Source organism: Gymnoscopelus braueri, assembly GCF_963280865.1.
Source record: "Gymnoscopelus braueri genome assembly, chromosome: 20".
NCBI lineage: Eukaryota > Metazoa > Chordata > Actinopteri > Myctophiformes > Myctophidae > Gymnoscopelus > Gymnoscopelus braueri.
This window is the reverse complement of record NC_137622.1, coordinates 42,365,025-42,383,808: the sequence shown is the minus strand read 5'-3', so window position 1 is coordinate 42,383,808 and position 18,784 is coordinate 42,365,025. Positions and strand designations below refer to the sequence as shown.

General features: G+C 43.3%; 1 protein-coding gene across 1 annotated transcript in view; it reads right to left on the bottom strand.

Annotated features, from left to right (window-relative positions):
* Window positions 1–18,784, bottom strand: part of trappc11 (trafficking protein particle complex subunit 11) — a 39,343-nt gene that overhangs the window by 7,136 nt on the left and 13,423 nt on the right. Inside the window, exons 14-26 of the mRNA XM_080416523.1 lie at window positions 14,512–14,566; window positions 13,047–13,192; window positions 12,793–12,854; window positions 11,056–11,188; window positions 10,532–10,662; window positions 10,234–10,359; window positions 8,204–8,406; window positions 7,387–7,535; window positions 6,073–6,194; window positions 4,848–4,967; window positions 4,373–4,438; window positions 2,822–2,978; window positions 96–207 (exon numbers count right to left, since the gene is read on the bottom strand). Coding sequence (XP_080272649.1) covers window positions 96–207; window positions 2,822–2,978; window positions 4,373–4,438; window positions 4,848–4,967; window positions 6,073–6,194; window positions 7,387–7,535; window positions 8,204–8,406; window positions 10,234–10,359; window positions 10,532–10,662; window positions 11,056–11,188; window positions 12,793–12,854; window positions 13,047–13,192; window positions 14,512–14,566 — 1,582 coding nt within the window. The remainder of the gene's footprint in view (window positions 1–95; window positions 208–2,821; window positions 2,979–4,372; window positions 4,439–4,847; window positions 4,968–6,072; window positions 6,195–7,386; window positions 7,536–8,203; window positions 8,407–10,233; window positions 10,360–10,531; window positions 10,663–11,055; window positions 11,189–12,792; window positions 12,855–13,046; window positions 13,193–14,511; window positions 14,567–18,784) is intronic.

Genomic DNA, 18,784 nt, shown 5'->3' with positions numbered 1-18,784 from the left:
CCAGTCGACTATTGGCAATTAGTCGCCAATTAGATTCGACTAAACAAATCCTTAGTCGGGGACAGGCCTAGTGTGTGTGTGTACAGTATACACACCTCCTCCATGATATCAGGTACTGCCCCGCCCCCACGGTGGCGTTATCGATATCTACCGGTGGACACTGGAGACAGAAACACTCGCTGGCGCACTCCCCTGTCTGGAGAACCACTACACACACACACACACACACACACACACACACACACACACACACACACACACACACACACACACACACACACACACACACACACACACACACACACACACACACACACACACACACACACACACATATATAGAAAACATAAAAACATTCATTGAAAAACACGGCCCACTCATGTGTTAGAACAATATCAGTCACCAGAACCAAGGACGTTTTCACTGAATCTAACATGGTTAAAATTGAAGTTTGAAGTTACAATGGGCCTCATTCACTAAGCTCGCTTATGTCCATATTTTGCACTTACCAGCATTTACGCAAATTCCCACGTTACCAGTCTGATTCATCAATCCTTTTTTTGTCCGTGAATTTTGACGGACGTCCGCTCTTTCTCTCGTCTGCTCGGAGGCGGACTTACAGTACATGGGACCAAAGCTTGTGTGTGTCATTAGAATGCCTTATTCTTCATTCAAAATGGTGCCAAAACTCAAATAAAATATTTATGTGCCCAACATTTGTCAACGCATATAAAAAAAAGAAAGAATATGTCAAACGATCTATTGCTTGTATTGCATATTATAGACAAGAAGCAAATTCTACCGATTTGTATTTCTTTTCAGTTGACGCATATAGAGCTGAATTATTAGTTCCCTCTGTGTGTTTGCCATTAGTGTAACTGTGGCACAGTTTCGCCTATTGGGCTTTCATGCCATTGTCGCCCAAGGGTCCTTCTGGCCGATCTACACGGTCACAACTTTTTTCTGTTCTGGCCCCACAGTGGTGGACTGAACTCCCCACTGATGTCAGGACAGCAGAGTCACTGCCCATCTTTCGGAGCAGACTGAAAACCCACCTCTTCAGGAAACACTACCCTTCCTCTTCGCCTTGCCTGCTTGTTGTTAACTAGTTGTACGAACTCTTGTTTTATTATTGTATTGTTTTATTGGATCTTGTTATTTGTTTTAGCTCTTGCTCATTTGATTTAGCTATTTGTCTCATCTGTTTAAGAAAGTAGGTAGCTGATATATTGCACTTTTACCTTAGCGCTAGGTACTGTATACTCTTAGTTGCTTGTTTTAGCAGAAAATGCACTTAGGACTTCTGGTGATTAGTAGTTTAATTCCCTACCTGTGTTGAATGCACTTATTGTAAGTCGCTTTGGATAAAAGCGTCTGCTAAATGACTGTAATATAATGTAATGTAATGCCAACTCCAAGGTTGCGGTATTCATTTATAATATTGACCACATCACATGAACGCAGTCTTAACTAATTCTCTGCCGGACTTATTTCTGGCTGTGTTTGCCCACTGCCAGCGATTTAGTGTTTTTTTTCCCCATTATGATCGCAAGTGCAATCGTTTATAAACACACCGGCGATACATGCACGTCGCTCAGACAACAGACATTCCGATCGGGGCGGAGTCTCTGTCCACCAGCCCAGCGTAAAAACACCATGTTTCGCCATGTGAACGGAAAACTCACTTACTTTTTCACCTCGCCACAGACCTCGCTAAATCCCTTATATTCGCGTGTTCAACTGTTTGTAGACACACAGGGTAGTTGTGTGAGTGGCCCAGAGAAGACATTTTCGATCGGCGACATTCCATTTTGCGGTAGTAGCAGTTTCTAAACAGCGTTTCTAAACAGCGTTCCACGACGGAAAAAACAAAGCCGAGATAATGCCGTTTTAGAGGGGGACTTAAACAGGAAGCAGGCGGAAACGAAAATCTTCGATTGACGTCATTTCCGTATCCGGGTGTGCTACAATGAAATGTGTCACTGCGAGAGATGAAGGACGGTGAGATCTTTTAAAATCAAAGTTTTTTCAAAATTACGTTTTTACGTACTAGGCAGAATTGGTAATTGGAAATAATTACGTTTTTTACGTTCTTGGCAGGGAATGAGTTAACATCTGATGAGGAGACAGTATGGATGAAGTCTAGCTGTGTCCATTACTCCATTTCCAATTCAGATGTAGGACAGTGGAGGGTTCGTGGATGATCTACACGGGAGCGCGCTCGTGACTTTCAGACAAAAAATGAGGAACACCTGTGATCCGCACGTATCAGAGATTTACACCCCGTTTGGTGAATCGCACGTCAGATTGTGCTTAGGGGAAATATACAGTACACACCCCTTTAGTCACTTTATTTAGGAACAGCTTAGTGCAGTGGTTCTCAACCAGTGGTCCGGGGACCACCAGTGGTCCTTGAGGGGGTATCAGGGGGTACCCAGCAAAAATAGTTAACATAGCGTCACAATCATTTTTAACCTCTTAGCTTTGGCTATTCAAAAATAGCAGATATACAAGCTCATAGCGCGGCACCGAGTGCCGCGCTATGAGCTTGTAGATCTGCTATCTTTGAAAAATCTTGAAAATGTGTGCATATCTTTGAATATATATTTTTTTCAAGCGAACATTTAAACTCTAATCTTTGCTTCTTAGGGGTCCCTGGCACAACATTTTCAGATGGGGGTCCCCGGCCAAATGCATATAAGTTTAGGGGTCCTTGGCATGAAAAAGGTTGAAAACCACTGGCTTAGTGAATGAGGCCCAATGGGTTTGTATAGGAAGGGGGACAGTTATTGCACCACAAATAATGGTCATGATGGAGCACCTTGTTGGAGCTGGGAGGCTGGCTGGGAGGTGTTGGAGGTCATGGTCAGCAGCTGCACAGAGGAGGTGCTGAGGAGCAGAGGCCACGGTGAGGAGGACAGCACGTCCGTCATCAACAGGAAGGGAATGTCAGCCACCACATGGTCCAACGGCTCAAACTACAAGCACACACACACACACACACACACGCGCGCGCGCGCACACACACACACACACACACACACACACGCACACGCACACGCACACAATGTCAATATAGTGAAAATTGTGCAAATCTTTGAATATATATATTCTTTTTTAAAGCCAAAATTTTAAACTCAAATCTTTGCTTCTGGGGGGTCCCTGGAACAACATATTTTTAGATGGGGGTCCGCGGCCAAATACATATAATGTTGGTGGTTCTCGACATCAAAACGTTTGGTAACCACTGGCGTACATGAACAGTTTCCATTGGTCCTGACTCTGAGCCAGAGGTAAGGCAAAGCGACAGCTTAGGGCCTGTCTAGTAATATTGTAACCATGTCTATCATTTACTGGTGGTAATAGCTCTCAGAACAGACTGAAGGGTTTCCGTGAGGAAATGTTGAGGGTGCAAATCATTCATCAAGTGGTTAATTCATTATGTATTTTTGTAAGCTTGGGTCCCAGGGTTTCTTCCTACAAATTGGAAGGAGTGAAATGTAGTGGAGTTGAAGTCATACGCTTAAAAAAAGATTAACACGTTTTTGGCTTCGGTACCTCCCTTTCCCTGATTTATGAATGCGGGAGAAAACCACAGATAGCATATGATGCTATGAATGAATGATACGCCACATTTAGAGAAATATAACATTACAAATAAGACATAGAGTGAAAGATTTGCAATCAGCAGTGGTGGAAAAAGTACTCACATTTTATACTTAAGTAAAAGTATCAATACTGCAATTAAAAGTAATCATTATACAGAATGTCCCATTTGAAGTTTTCAAATGTATAAAAATCTTTTGAAAATAGCAGATCTACAAGCTCACAATCGCGACGCATTGTGAGCTTGTAGATCTGCTATTTTCAAATGACCCGAAATGTATATAGGGCTGAAGTGGTTAATGCATGTTTTGTAATAATAATCAAAATCTACAAAGTAACTAGTCTCTAAAGTTTTCAAATAATTGTAGTGGGAGTAAAAGTACAATATTTGCCTCTGAGATGTAGTGGAGTAGAAGTAAAAGTATTGGAAATTGGGAATACTCAAGTAGAGTACAAATACCTCAAAATTGTACTTAAGTACAGTACTTGAGTACATGTACTTAGTTACTTTCCGCCACTGGCAATCAGTGCCTCCTGACTGAGCAGATAGATTTTAAACTGTGGCCACATCATTTCACTAAGTCCTGTTTTTGGTTTCCTTATTTTCTTTCTATCACTATTCTTCACCCCTTTCCTGAAAACGGCAAATGACGAGAGCTTTTAGGACAAAAAAATGTCAACCACTGTTTTACATTATTATATTTGTTACATATTTCACCCAGTATTTTTCCGCCTGTAAACCTGTGCGGCTGAGGCCTCTACTCACCTTCGTGGACACAAACTTGGCGGACACTTCGAACGGAACCACCGTCTCTATGGTGACGGTCTCGTCCTGGAAGAAAAGCGGTAAATGAATGGTAAATGTTGCATTTATATATGGTGTAGCGCCTTTCAAAAGCACAAGAGTTCTGTGTCAAAGTGTGAAAGGCATCCCCACACACTAGCACTGTTTCATAAACAATTAGCACAATAATATGTAACATTATGATGATGTTTTTGTAGCCATACATACAGCCATACCAGAAGATTGAACTACTTTTTTTACTATTTACTATTTCTACTTCAAATACTATTTAATATTAAAATAACTAATAACCCAAAATAGGCCATTACGGGCTTATATAACGACGTGTTGTAAAATTGTATATTGCCTATTTTCAGTGTGTGACACGCTTCATAGAAAACATCCAACATCAAAGTTGCCCACCGCTGCTTTGATCCATGCATACTGTAGTTAGTACCTTGTGACATTTACAGTCGATGTGCTGTCCCTCCACGGTGGTGTTGATGCTGTAAGCCACGTGGAAGAGGAACACCCTGGGGCCCGTGGACACACACCTCACATACACACAGTGCTCCACCTGCAGGGAACAGGGAGAGGTTCACACCATGCATTCACTAACTGACAGGCAGCACAGAGAGAGGTTCACACCATGCATTCACTAACTGACAGACAGCACAGAGAGAGGTTCACACCATGCATTCACTAACTGACAGGCAGCACAGAGAGAGGTTCACACCATGCATTCACTAACTGACAGGCAGCACAGAGAGAGGTTCACACCATGCATTCACTAACTGACAGACAGCACAGAGAGAGGTTCACACCATGCATTCACTAACTGACAGGCAGCACAGAGAGAGGTTCACACCATGCATTAACTAACTGACAGGCAGCACAGAGAGAGGTTCACACCATGCATTAACTAACTGACAGGCAGCACAGAGAGAGGTTCACACCATGCATTAACTAACTGACAGGCAGCACAGAGAGAGGTTCACACCATGCATTAACTAACTGACAGGCAGCACAGAGAGAGGTTCACACCATGCATTCACTAACTGACAGACAGCACAGAGAGAGGTTCACACCATGCATTCACTAACTGACAGGTTCACACCATGCATTCACTAACTGACAGGCAGCACAGAGAGAGGTTCACACCATGCATTAACTAACTGACAGGCAGCACAGAGAGAGGTTCACACCATGCATTAACTAACTGACAGGCAGCACAGAGAGAGGTTCACACCATGCATTAACTAACTGACAGGTTCACACCATGCATTAACTAACTGACAGGCAGCACAGAGAGAGGTTCACACCATGCATTCACTAACTGACAGGTTCACACCATGCATTAACTAACTGACAGGCAGCACAGAGAGAGGTTCACACCATGCATTCACTAACTGACAGGCAGAACAGTCTGGTAGACTAGGGCTTCCAAAACAATACAATTAACATTGTAGACATTTAAGCAGACGCTCTTATCCAGAGAGAGGGTGTAGTGTTCTCAGTAAACTAGGATGACAGGTAAACTTTACATTGAAACTATACCTTTGAAACATAGTTTACCAGGTAAACTATGAACCTAGCATCTGTTTAAAAAACATGCTATCTAATATTTTTTTGATTTTGTCGCATTCCTAAGGCAATAATCTGCTGTAACACAGTGTAAATACCTTGTCCCCTGGCTGGAGGTCTCCCAGGGGGATATCTGGCAGCAGTGCAGGGTCCGTATCGTCACACACTTTGGTGGGACTCAGTGTCACGTTGGTGCTCTGACTCAGGTTGGCATCCTGGCCTGGAGAGAGAGAGAGAGAGAGAGAGACACCAGTGATTCTCAACTAGAGCCGACCGATGCCAGATGTGTTTGTCCGATGCCGCCCTAGACCACCGATTACTGTTTTTGATCAATATCTTGAAAAGGGCAACATTCTCTAAACAATTAAAAAAACGTTTTCATTAATGTTTCTATTGAGCACTTTTAACTAGAATGTATTTCATTTAAAAATTTAAAAATAACTGGTGACGCGTTGTGAGCCTGTATTTTTGAACGTTTTTTGATCATTTTCACCAAGAATAACATGCACAAAATGTATGCACAGAAAGGCTGAGAGTGGTTATAAATCAGGACACATAGGCTGCATAATTGCAGATACTGATGTCGTCAACAAAGTAAAATAATGGCCGATATATGTTGGCCAGACCGATATATCAGTCTGAATCTATTCACAACCTTTTTTTCCTTTCAAGGACCACCAGCTACTCTGAAAGGAGGGCTGCACGATGATGGACAAAATGATTATCACAATTATTTTTGACCAATATTGAGATCACAATTATTCACCGAGTTTAGTGATTGTTTTTTTTACACAAGCATATCACTGCTTTCACATTCATGTTGTGCTTACTGTACATTCCTGCAAAACGGGTCTCCCAGAATAAATACCAAAACTTAACACTAAATGAAATCAACAGAGCAATGCTTTCACTTTTATGTATTCCTGCTAATAAACACATCTTTGCAGACTTAAATACTGTCTTTCACTCTATTCATTATACCTGCATGATGGATGCTGAACCTCACAGCTGACATACATTTTAACTGATACTTTGTCGTACGACAGTTTTGCATGCCGAGAATAGCCGATCTACAAGCTCACAACGCGTCTCACATTTTAAATATCAAAAATCGAACGATCATGTTAATTTAAATGTGGGAAGCCACAATCGTGATCCGATTAAAATGTGATTAATTGTGCAGCCCTATCTGAGAGAGTACAAACGGAAAATTGGCAACGATCTACTCGTACAGTGTTGTTAGTAGTAGTAAAAATAGCAGCTAATTCTGCTATATTAAAAAAAGGAAAAAGATCAACATTTGATTATGCAAAAATAATGGCAATTATGTAATGCTTGTGACAGGCCTGCCCTATGTCCAACACTGTCCAGGCCTACGTTTCCATGACAACCTCTCAGTCAGTGCACAGTACCTGGTTTGAGACCAGCTGTCAGTTTAACATCTCTGGCCACGCCCTCCTCCTGCGATTGGACGGTGATGCTGATGCGGTACATCTCATTGGTCAGCGCTGGCGGCTGGTGGCTCAGCACAACGGACACCTTAGGAACCCTGGAGATCACCCTGACAACCACCATCCACCAATCATTACACAGTGTGTGTGTGTGTGTGTGTGTGTGTGTGTGTGTGTGTGTGTGTGTGTGTGTGTGTGTGTGTGTGTGTGTGTGTGTGTGCGTGTGCGTGTAGGGCTGAAGGATATGTGAAAAAATTCACATCTCGATATTTCTTTTTTTTCAATTTTTTTTTAGCCAATTGTCTAAGTAATCCTGGGCGCTAGACTCCCTCTGCCAGCCTAGGGAGAGCCGAGCTCATGCCTCCTTCAATGCATGAGAGCTAGCAAGCCGCTTCTTATCACCTGAACAGTGAAAATTAAGTATTCTTAAAAAGATGGACTGACGTACAATCTTATTTTGAAGGCCGACCATCCGGAAGTCAAATGTTTAGTTTGGTTTGACTTGACGCAGCGTTATTGCCGCCAACTAATAACCCGAAAATAGCCGATCTCCAAGCTCACGACACATCCCGCAGCGACGTGTTGTGAGCTTGTAGATCGGATATTTTCTGTGTCGAGACATTGCTTTCATAGAGGAGATGCTGGCTTCTATGGGATCCAAATGACTGAAATCAGTCGTAGCGACTAAGGACGTTAATCCAGTGTGTGTGTGTGTGTGTGTGTGTGTGTGTGTGTGTGTGTGTGTGTGTGTGTGTGTGTGTGTGTGTGTGTGTCATACATGGTAGTGTGTTGGATGCTCAGGCTGTCCCAGTCGGGTTCTTCTCGGCGGGCCGTCTCGACGCCGCGGCCTCGTCGCCGTGACGACCGGCTGGCCTGCAAGGCCTCATGGGAGGAGGCGGCGTCCCCTCCTGCCCCCCTCCAGCTCAGGAACACACAGCGCCCCCCGGAGGCACTGCCCAGCATCACCTCTATGCCTGTCATCTGCACACGCACACGCACACACACACACACACACACACACACACACGTTATATCATATCCTATGTAATTTGCCTAGAGGGTGGGCCGACGGTGCGACTATCGTCATGTGTCATGGCAGACCCCTGAACAGTGCTTGTGTCAAGTTTGGTGTGGATCGGTGCAACGGTGCAACCCGGAAGTCCAGATGTTACGTTTGTGACGTCCACCCTCCACCCACCCTCTAGGCCATTTTTATATAACATTTTAATATAAGATAACTGTTTTTAAAAGCAAGTACTGCAGTACTTTAACTCAAGTACAAAGGTTGACTGAGCAACTCCTTTCACTTAATATTTGATCGACAGAAAAGCGACAGAAAAGCCTCCATTTCTGGTCAGACGAAGGAGGAGCCAGGCCTGGAGCCACAGTGCGTGGGGCCTCCTAGTGTCGCCAACAGCTGCAACATCGCAACTTTACTGGACTGGCAGTGGTCGGGATAGATGGCGTGGATCCATGCAGGTTGCAGGTTGTAAATGCAGCATGCATGGATCTGCGTAGTCGGTCTGGCGGGTTCCAGGCTGACCCTAACGCCCTAATTAGCACCGTCTCTAACTACCCCTCAAGAGGCAGTGGGGGGGCAGTAGCATGACACAGGCCGGGGTCTGATCAGCCTCGGTCGGGTCGCCTGGAGAAGGGTGTCTGTTGCAAGACCCCAAACACCCAGTGACTCCAGGTAACAACACTGATGATGTGTCCAAGTGCAGTCCATGTTTTATTGACTGATCAATAGTATCTATTCTTTGACTCAAGTACTGGGGTTGAGTACTTTCTTTGTCCACCACTGTGATAGATATTTCTCTTCACACTTATGAACGAACGATACAATGAAGTGAAGATGACTCTGTGTTATTAACCCATTAACACATTAACCGCCAAGAACGTAGTCCTACGGTCCGTTAAATCCAACTGTTAAGCGCCGAGACCGTAGCCCTACGGGCTGCGGTCTTTTCGCGCATGCGCGGTCCGGGTGCACTTTCGGAATTTTTTTGATCCACTTCCGTTTCCGGTTTGATGACCGGAAATAGAATTATTTGGGATCCGGTTTTGACGATCACGCCCGCTCCCATTCTACAGACGAAACTGAAACTCAATTCTCTTCCTGTAGTTTTTTCTCCTCGCATTTCACTGTTTAACGTAATCCGCTCTAACTCAAACATGGATGCCCCGTTTGACACGCGATCTTCACTGGGAGATACAGGGAGATCTCGCGGATGTAAACAGACCGTGTAGAGCTCAATCTTAAGGATTTTAACAAGATCTATGGCGACATGAAAAAAACAAAAAAACAACAAAAACACCTTGGCACTGGTGAGTACATTATGAGATTAACCTCTGGCGGTCGATGTGTTAAGACCTGGAACTGTGTCATTTTTAGATTTGAGCTAAAAAGCATTATTTTACACTTTGGGCTATTCAAAAATAGCAGATATACAAGCTCATAGCGCGGCACCAAGTGCCGCGCTACGAGCTTGTAGATCTGCTATTTTTGAAAAATCGTGAAAATGTGTGCAAATCTTTGAAAATATATATTTTTAAAGCGAACATTTTTAACTCAAATCTTTGCTTCTGGGGGGTTCCTGGAACAAGATATTTTGATGGGGATCCGCAGCCAAATACATATAATTTTGGGGGTCCTTGACATGAAAAAGATTGAGCACCACTGATATAGAAACATATGTTTTTCAGAAAACTGTTGAGATTTAGGAGACATGTAGAATCGGCTTCAGGTCTCAGTAGAAACGTGTCATAGTGGAGAATTCCACGTGTCCGTGTTATAATTACTCCTACCTCCACCTTCTTGCCCACGTCTTCGGTCTTCGCCACGAAGCTGAAGTCGAAGCATTTGGTCGCCCCCGGCGACAGACACATGTTCTCCTGTCCCGACGACTCCACCACGCACCAACGATTGTACTCCTACATGGAGAGAAGAATAGTAACCGCATTGTGACTGTGTGTGAACACTGATCATCTGCATGTAACCCCATGGATCAAAGCAAAAACTAATGTATGTTTGTTTTGTTAGGCCAATGTGTGATTTATGAATCCACACACACGCACACGCACACACACGCTCACACACACACACCTGGTTGCTGAGGCTGACGGCCAGCTTGTTGAACCTGACGGGATGAGGGCAGTCGGCTCGGAGGAAAACCTGGAGCCGGATGGGTTGGTCCACGTGGAAGCTGGGAGACTGGAACCGGGCCTTACACTGGACTGGAGTCAGAGAGAGAGAGAGAGAGCACAGGGGATCGATCATACTGGAGATAAATATTCTATGATGTTTCAAAGGTGAGTGAAAAACACTCGCTGGAAATGGCTTAGCAAACAAAGTGTTATTTCTGGCAGTCAAAGAGTTAATATAGGATCAAAATCAGTTTAACTACTTCCTAATTTATACTTTGGCGATTCAAAAATCTGTACATTCTCAATCTGCATGAGCTTGTAGATCTGCTATTTTTGAAAAAATAAATTGAAAAGTCTTGAGAAAATTAGAACCTTTTTACACAAATCTTGGGGATTCCTGTCGCTAAATATTTTCAGATGGGGTTCATAAGTGTTTCAGAGACACTGGTACAGTACACTGTGTGGGTGTGTGTCAATACTGACTGAAGGGAACGTAGTCCTGGACTTCCAGAGTGAAGTCGTTGGATCCGGCCAGCGCCATGCGGTCGCTCCACAGCGCCGCCGCCGCACCGACGCAACCACCGTCACACTCTGGCTCTGCGTCGGGAAGCTCGTTCTACACACACACACACACACACACACACACACACACACACACACACACACAATTCAATTCAAAGGGCTTTATTGGCATGAGAAAACATACGTTTACATTGCCAAAACACACACAGTGTTGATTTTGACAGCAAATTTTGATTTAGTTTTAGTCATAGTCTTTTGAATAAAATCCATTTAGTTTTAGTCATATTTTAGTCATCTGAAATGTTTTAGTTTTTGTCTAGTTTTAGTCGACTAAATATCATAAGATTATAGTCGACTAAATCTACAGTTAATTTAGTCGACTAAAATGTATTTTGGAGGTGCCTTGATGGCGTCGTAATGGCTGATTTTACACTTGGTTCCATGCAGAAAATAGCCGATCTACAAGCTCACAACACGTCGCAGTGCGACGTGTTGTGGGCTTGTAGATCTGCTATATTCAGAGCGCAACAACCGAGCGCAACCAAACATAAAATGACATGTCTTTCAGTTCTACCAACCCGATCTCCAGAGAACTAGTATACATTGCACGGATCCAGTGCACTTCATTCCGTGGATAGTCGCCTAGAAACCCCGAAATTCCGAGCATATGTACATCTCTCCCTTTGTGACAAAACCATTTCGGAGGCGCGCAGTCTCAAGGGAATTGTCGCCACGTAAGGGGCCACCGAGCGAGCTAAAGCGAGCGAGTTGCCGTCCCGAACGTTGCGACATTCCCTTGTGCCTACTCAGCGCCGTTTGAGTTATGTACCGATAGGCACAGAATCGTAAATTTTGTTGTGGGGACTGCTCTGCTTCCGGGTTTTTCCGGGTTGCGACTGGTTACGCCCACCGTGGGACTCGCCGTACATATGCACGCAATTTCGGGGTTTCTAGGCGACTATCCACGGAATGAAGTGCACTGGATCCGTGCAATGTATACTAGTTCTCTGGAGATCAGGCTGGTTCTACTGGATCTCTTCTCCACTAGATCCCTCACTAACATTTTAGTCTAGTTTTTATTTGTTGACGAAATTTAGTCTTAGTTTTAGTCATCATAGCTTAGTTTTTATTTAGTTTTGGTCAGTGTAAAAAGGTAGTCGACGAACATTTTTCGTCATAGTTTTAGTCGACGAAATCAACACTAGCACACACACACACACACACACACACACACGACTCTACAGCAGTGAATCAACAAGGTTTTATGTGTCACTAACTTATACAAGTACAAGCAGTGAGATGTTGTTGGGACTTGTTCCGCAAAATGGTGCTACAATCTAACATACTAATAATAAAAAGGTTGGGGTGGTTCACAAACCTTTTTCCATTTCTAGGTGGGTACGCAAGAGGCGCACGGACCCTCCATAACTCAGAGAGTGTACAAATGGAACCAAATGGACCCGTAAGGGTCCATTTGGTTCCATTTGTACACTCGTAAGGGTCCATTTAGTTCTTACTAACTATCAATGTTTTTTGCTGGGGACCCCCTGGATCTCCCAGAGATTAAGACAAAAACCCATAATTAATGGAAAGATAAATGATGAAATGGGGGTCCGTGACCTGACACTTGAAATGAAAACACAACAGGTTGAGAACCAGCTTTAGGTTCTAAGGTCTGCATGGGTTCCATCTGCTCACCTTCAGAACCTTGAGGAGGTTCTGCTCTATCCTCGACTTCTGGTCCTCATGTAAGGTGGAGGCTGGAGAGAGAGAGAGAGAGAGAGAGAGAGAGAGAGAGAGAGAGAGAGAGAGAGAGAGAGAGAGATCATGTTATTAAGTTACAGTATCTATTTTTTAAACAATCTATTACATGGTTAGTTTGATTAACCCCGTATGTGTTGTGTGCGTGTGTGCATGTGTACGCACGTGCGTGTGTGTGTGTGCGTTTGTACCTCTGCCCAGCAGTTCCATGGAGTAAGTGATGTAGTCCTTAACGTTGGCCATCAGGTAGGCACAGCGCAGGGCCGTGGTCAGGATGGAGGTCAGCAGAGCCCACCAGCGCTCTGTGCGGTAGTCACACATCACATAGTCCAACAGTCTGGAAGAGAACAACACATCACATAGTCCAACAGTCTGGAAGAGAACAACACATCACATAGTCCAACAGTCTGGAAGAGAACATGCACTTAACTAGGCCTGACCTCCACTAAGTCGAATAGTCGACTGGTTAGTCGCGGGGGGTCCGAGTCGACTGCGTGTCTCTTAGTCGAATCTACCGGTAGTTGAGAATTTTTCTTTTTTTTTTTTTTTTTTTTAAGGGCCAACATTTTTTTTAATTGTTTTTTGGCCAAGTCTACACCTGCAATCACACGTAACTTCCACTTTATTCTTCTTATTCCTCGTCTTTGTATTGGTATTGTTTGTGTTGGAGCGCCTCAGTGCGGCTGCAGAGTTCATGTGCAACCTCTTCCAGAGAGAGATAGAGACACTAGAAACTCTGCTGGAGACACAAAACAAACTGTGTAGACTTGGCCCTTTGAAATAAAATGTATTTTTGTAAAAAAAAAAAAATTTGCATTAGTCGACTGCCAGTCGACTATTGGCAATTAGTCGCCAATTAGATTCGACTAAACAAGTCCTTAGTCGGGGACAGGCCTACACTTAACACACTGATAGTCACACATCACATAGTCCAACAGTCTGGAGGAGACAATGTTCACTTTAAGGTAGATATTTTTTGTTGATAAAAGGTTAAAGCACTATATTCTGATAGTAATCATTCCTATAGAGTGTTTGTTCAGTAACAGGAGTCTTCATGTCTCTCCAGCTCTTTAATAAACAGAAAATACATTTTCAGGTGGATTGCCAATTTCAGCCAATCAGGAGAGAGTACTACCCATTTATCAGCTTCAATTTGAATGTATTCCAGTTCCTATCTTGTCCGCTCATTTTGTTGTGTCATCACTTCCAATGTCACGTGTTTAATCTGTATCCTGTGTGAGTTCTCTCTGCTGATTGGATAGAATCGGTATCCCGACCTGAAAATGCCTCTGGAGTTACATCATGTCACTACACAACCCAAAGCTCTACCAAAGTGTTCTATCCCTTTAACCACTTTCAACCTGCTGAAAACAGCTGATCTACAAGCTCACAACACGTCACGATGCGCCGCGTTGTGAGCTTGTAGATCAGCCGTTGTTTTCACCGAACGTGCTAGTAACCATTTAAACCCTATATGCTTAGTCGACCGGATTCTCAAGGGCTCCATGCTAGGCACCCTCCTGTTTTCCCTCTACACTAAACATCCTGGCAGAATGATCAGCCTAGAATAGGGATGCTAGGGTTCAATTGGGTTCAATTAAAATATGTTTATCTTAGCGCTGGGAGGGAAAACCCTGTGATTACATGGTGACTCACTTCAGGGCTTTGGTGTAGTCCTTGGCGTGATAGTACTCCTCTCCCATCTGTACCACTACAGGGAGAGAGAGAGGGAGGGAGAGAGGAAGAGAGGGAGAGAGAGAGAGAGAGAGAGAGAGAGAGCGAGAGATATTGTTAACAGAGTTAGCAAGTGTCCCTTGAGGAGGTTCCAAATAGACTCTTAGTAACTCTCAGAGTTACAGACCTGTAAATCTGCAATGTAATTGTCAACTAAAGCAGTTTACTGGTATACTGAAGTAGCTACTATAGGACTCACTGAGGAGGCTCTTCATGTACTTTAGTACAGAACACACACAGATGAATAGTAGGGTTAGATACTATGGGTTAGGTACTATGGGTTAGTGGTACTGTATGGTACAGTATAGAGGTACAGTATGGTATAGTTAATTTCATTTCATTTCAAACCTTTATTTATTCTCGAAAGACATTGAGGTTGCCCTCATTTGCAGTGCCGTCGAGATACATCACAGTACAATTTCATTTTCATGTTCACATCAATATTCATATCAAAAACAAGACAAAACAGAACCAAATAAAACAACCTTTCCCTATCGTGTGATACGACACACATTTAAAAGCAATTTAAAAGCAATTGCAGACCCTTGTGGGTAGGCCTGCAATCAAAGATTTAAATTGACCGTATGTTATGGGAGAACAGATTTTTAATTTAAGCTGCAGGTCATTCCAGGTGGTTGGGGCACTAAAACAAAAGGCTGTTTTTCCCAGTTCAGTCCTTACTCTGGGGACCTTTAGCGTGAGCCAATCACTGGAGCGCGTCCTATGTGTTACAGGACCTTTAGCGTGAGCCAATCACTGGAGCGTGTGCTATGTGTTACAGGACCTTTAGCGTGAGCCAATCACTGGAGCGTGTGCTATGTGTTACAGGACCTTTAGCGTGAGCCAATCACTGGAGCGCGTCCTATGTGTTACAGGACCTTTAGCGTGAGCCAATCACTGGAGCGTGTCCTATGTGTTACAGGATTCCAATCCAGCAGGGATGTAATATAAACGGTAAAGTCCCATCAACTGCCTTAAAGATGAACAGGTACCAGTGTTTGTTTCGCCAAGGAAGGCCATCCCACTCTATCATACAGGATGCAGTGATGAGTCCTATAATGTTCACCAGATATAAATCTCTCTATCATACAGGATGCAGTGATGAGTCCTATAATGTTCACCAGATATAAATCTCTCTATCATATAGGATGCAGTGATGAGTCCTATAATGTTCACCAGATATAAAGCGCAGAGCAGAATGATAAACTGTATCCAAGGGCTTGAGGACAGAAGGAGCAGCATTTCCATAAATGACATCTCCATAGTCCACCACAGAGAGGAAGACTGCTTCAATAACCATTTTCCTACATGCCATTGGGAAAACTATCTCCGTTTCTGTAAAAGAAACCCATCTTTTACCTTTACAGGCCAGATTTGTCTATGTGGCATTTAAAAGTGAATTTGTCATCAATCCATATTCCAAGGTACCGTAATTTCCGGAGTATAAGGCGCACCTGAATATAAGCCGCACCAGCCACATTTAGGGAAAAAAACAAATGTGTGCATATACAAGCCGCACTGGACTATAAGCCGCAGGTGTGAAATCCATAGATTTAGAAGGTCCCCTAGTGGCCTTTAGCTGTAAAAATCCATAGATTAGCCGCACCGTTGTATAGGCCGCAGGGTTCAAAGCATGGGAAAAAAGTAGCGGCTTATAGTCCGGAAATTACGGTACTTGTATTCAGTAACCCTTTCTATACTGAATCCATTTGAGGTAGTAATGTATAAGTTATTACAATCAATGACCCTGGCCCTAGAAAATAGCATGAATTTAGTTTTGCATGCATTTAGTACAAGCTTCAGCTCTCTGAGTGAATCTTGGGAGTGCATTAAATGAGAGCTGCAGGTTCTCAGTTGCAAGCTGGACAGAATCAGCAACACAGTAAATGATGGTGTCGTCTGCATAGAAATGTGCTTGGCAACCATCTAGGGATAAAGCAATGTTATTTATATATACACAGGGCCCAGGATCGATCCTTGAGGGACGCCTTTTGTTATGGGTAAGAAGAACCCTGGCTGGGTTCTCCCAGCTCTCACACACTGAGAACTCCCAGCCAGGTAGCTCTGAAACCAGCTGCAGGCGTTTCCATCAAACCCACTTCTATGGAAGATTTTAAGAGGAGTGCATAGTCAACTAGGGGTGTGCCGATACACTAATTTCATGAAACGATACGATACGATATTGGGCTCACGACATCGATACGATACGATATATGGCACTTTTTTATTATGAAAATATATGGGGGGGGGGGGGAGCAAATGCAAACAAATATTTCTGTTTTGCATTATTCAGACATGCAAACTTGTAGCTTTTCAGCTACAATAGCCGTTTTGAATCCAAATAGGGCAATAGTGGAGTGGTCATGACACCTGACCCGAAAAAAAAAAAACATGTTGTCACCATTTTCACCTCGGGGCTGTTTGCACGCCTGATTATTATTATTGTAAAAAAAAAAAAAAAATGTTTTTCAAAACGATATTTTTTCCCCCCAAAACGATACATATCGTCACGAAAACGTATCGCGATATATCGCGGGACGATATATCGGCACACCCCTATAGTCAACTGTATCACAACTTTCCATAAATCTATGAAAAGTGCAGCGCAGTGTTTTCTTTTGTCTATGGCAGAAACGATATCATTTATAACTAGGGTTGTGCTACAGTATGTTTGTCTCTAAAACCAGATGGAAGTGGAGTTAATACAGAGTGGCTTGATAGAAATATTGTGAGCTGATTATTTACCAATGATTCCAGAGTTTTTGCTAGGCAGGACAGCTTGGAGATTGGGGCGATAATTGTTTGGATCGTTTTTTATCTCCACCATTATATAGTGGTGAGATAAGTGCCATTTTCCATAGATTGGGAACTATGCATGTTGACACAGAAATATTATAAATATGTGCCATGTGCTCTGAAATTAGTGGAGCAGCTAACTTAAGAAAAAAAAGGGTCCAAGCAATCCTCCCCTGTTGACTTGTTGGGATCAATGGAGTGCAAAGCAGTAAAAAACAACATTATACGTAAAAGGTTCCAGGGAGAAGTGAGAGTCGAGCCTCTCAGCTTGAGAGACACGGCTCTCAACTTCCACATGAATGTTACCGGATAAACCCTGAGTCATGTCCTCTTCAAAGAGGTGACCTGCAGCAGCAAAATGTTCGTTAAAAACTGTGCAAATATCTTTTAGGTCAGAGACTACACTCTGACCGACGTTTACATGTGCAGGTGGTGAGGTAGCTTTTTTTTATTTATCTCTGACTGAATTGACGATCTTCCAGACTTTAGCTGGGTTGGAATCACAGCTAAGTATAGCATCTAGGAGGTAGTAGGAGGATTTAGCTTTTCTTACAGCTGATGTAAATGTATTTCTCAGTTGTTTAAAAGCAAGCCAGTGAGAGGGATCTCCCGATTTCTTAGCAAAGGCCCAGGCCTTGTTTTTTGACTGCAGCATAGATGTCAGCTCAGAAGTGAACCAAGGATGAGTGATGGGTGAAATTGGAAAAAAAAAACATTAAAAAAAAAAAAAAAACTTTTTTTTCCACTTCACGTAGATCTACGCGATTGGCACGTGGCGGCTTTAAAGCGGTTCGCGTAGATCTACGTGATTGGCAGTGAATCAGTTAAAACAACTTCTGAGTGAGACGTCTTTACCCGTGTAATGGTCACTTAATGGTCCCAGATCAAATATACCAGAGGCAATAATTTTATCGTCCCTATTTGCTAAGATCAAATCTATTAAAGTTGACCACGACATGTATCTCTTAGGTTAGGTCTGGTGCGTTCAGTAATCAGTTGGACTAGGTTTAGATGACCACATACTTCCTTCAGATAATCAGAAGCATTTGCTATAGAGTTCTCAACGGGACTGAAAATTAAAGCTCGGCCCTAACTGGGCCCGACTGGGCCGGCCGAGGCTCGGCCCGAACCCGACTATTTCCATCATGTTAGGCCCGAAACCCGAAAAAAATAATAATATTATTATATTATTATTCTGTTCTGAATGTGTATTTATCCATTATGAAGATGGCGCTGACGGCGCTGACTGACATTAACTTACACTGTGCTGATTTAAATTAAGTTAAATCCTTGTCTTGCTCACGCACCTCTGTGCAATGCAATGCATCGTCTGCATTTCTCTGCCTCTCTCGACCGAGTCTTTGTCTCTCTCCCCCCCCCCCCTGACTGTCTGAGACCG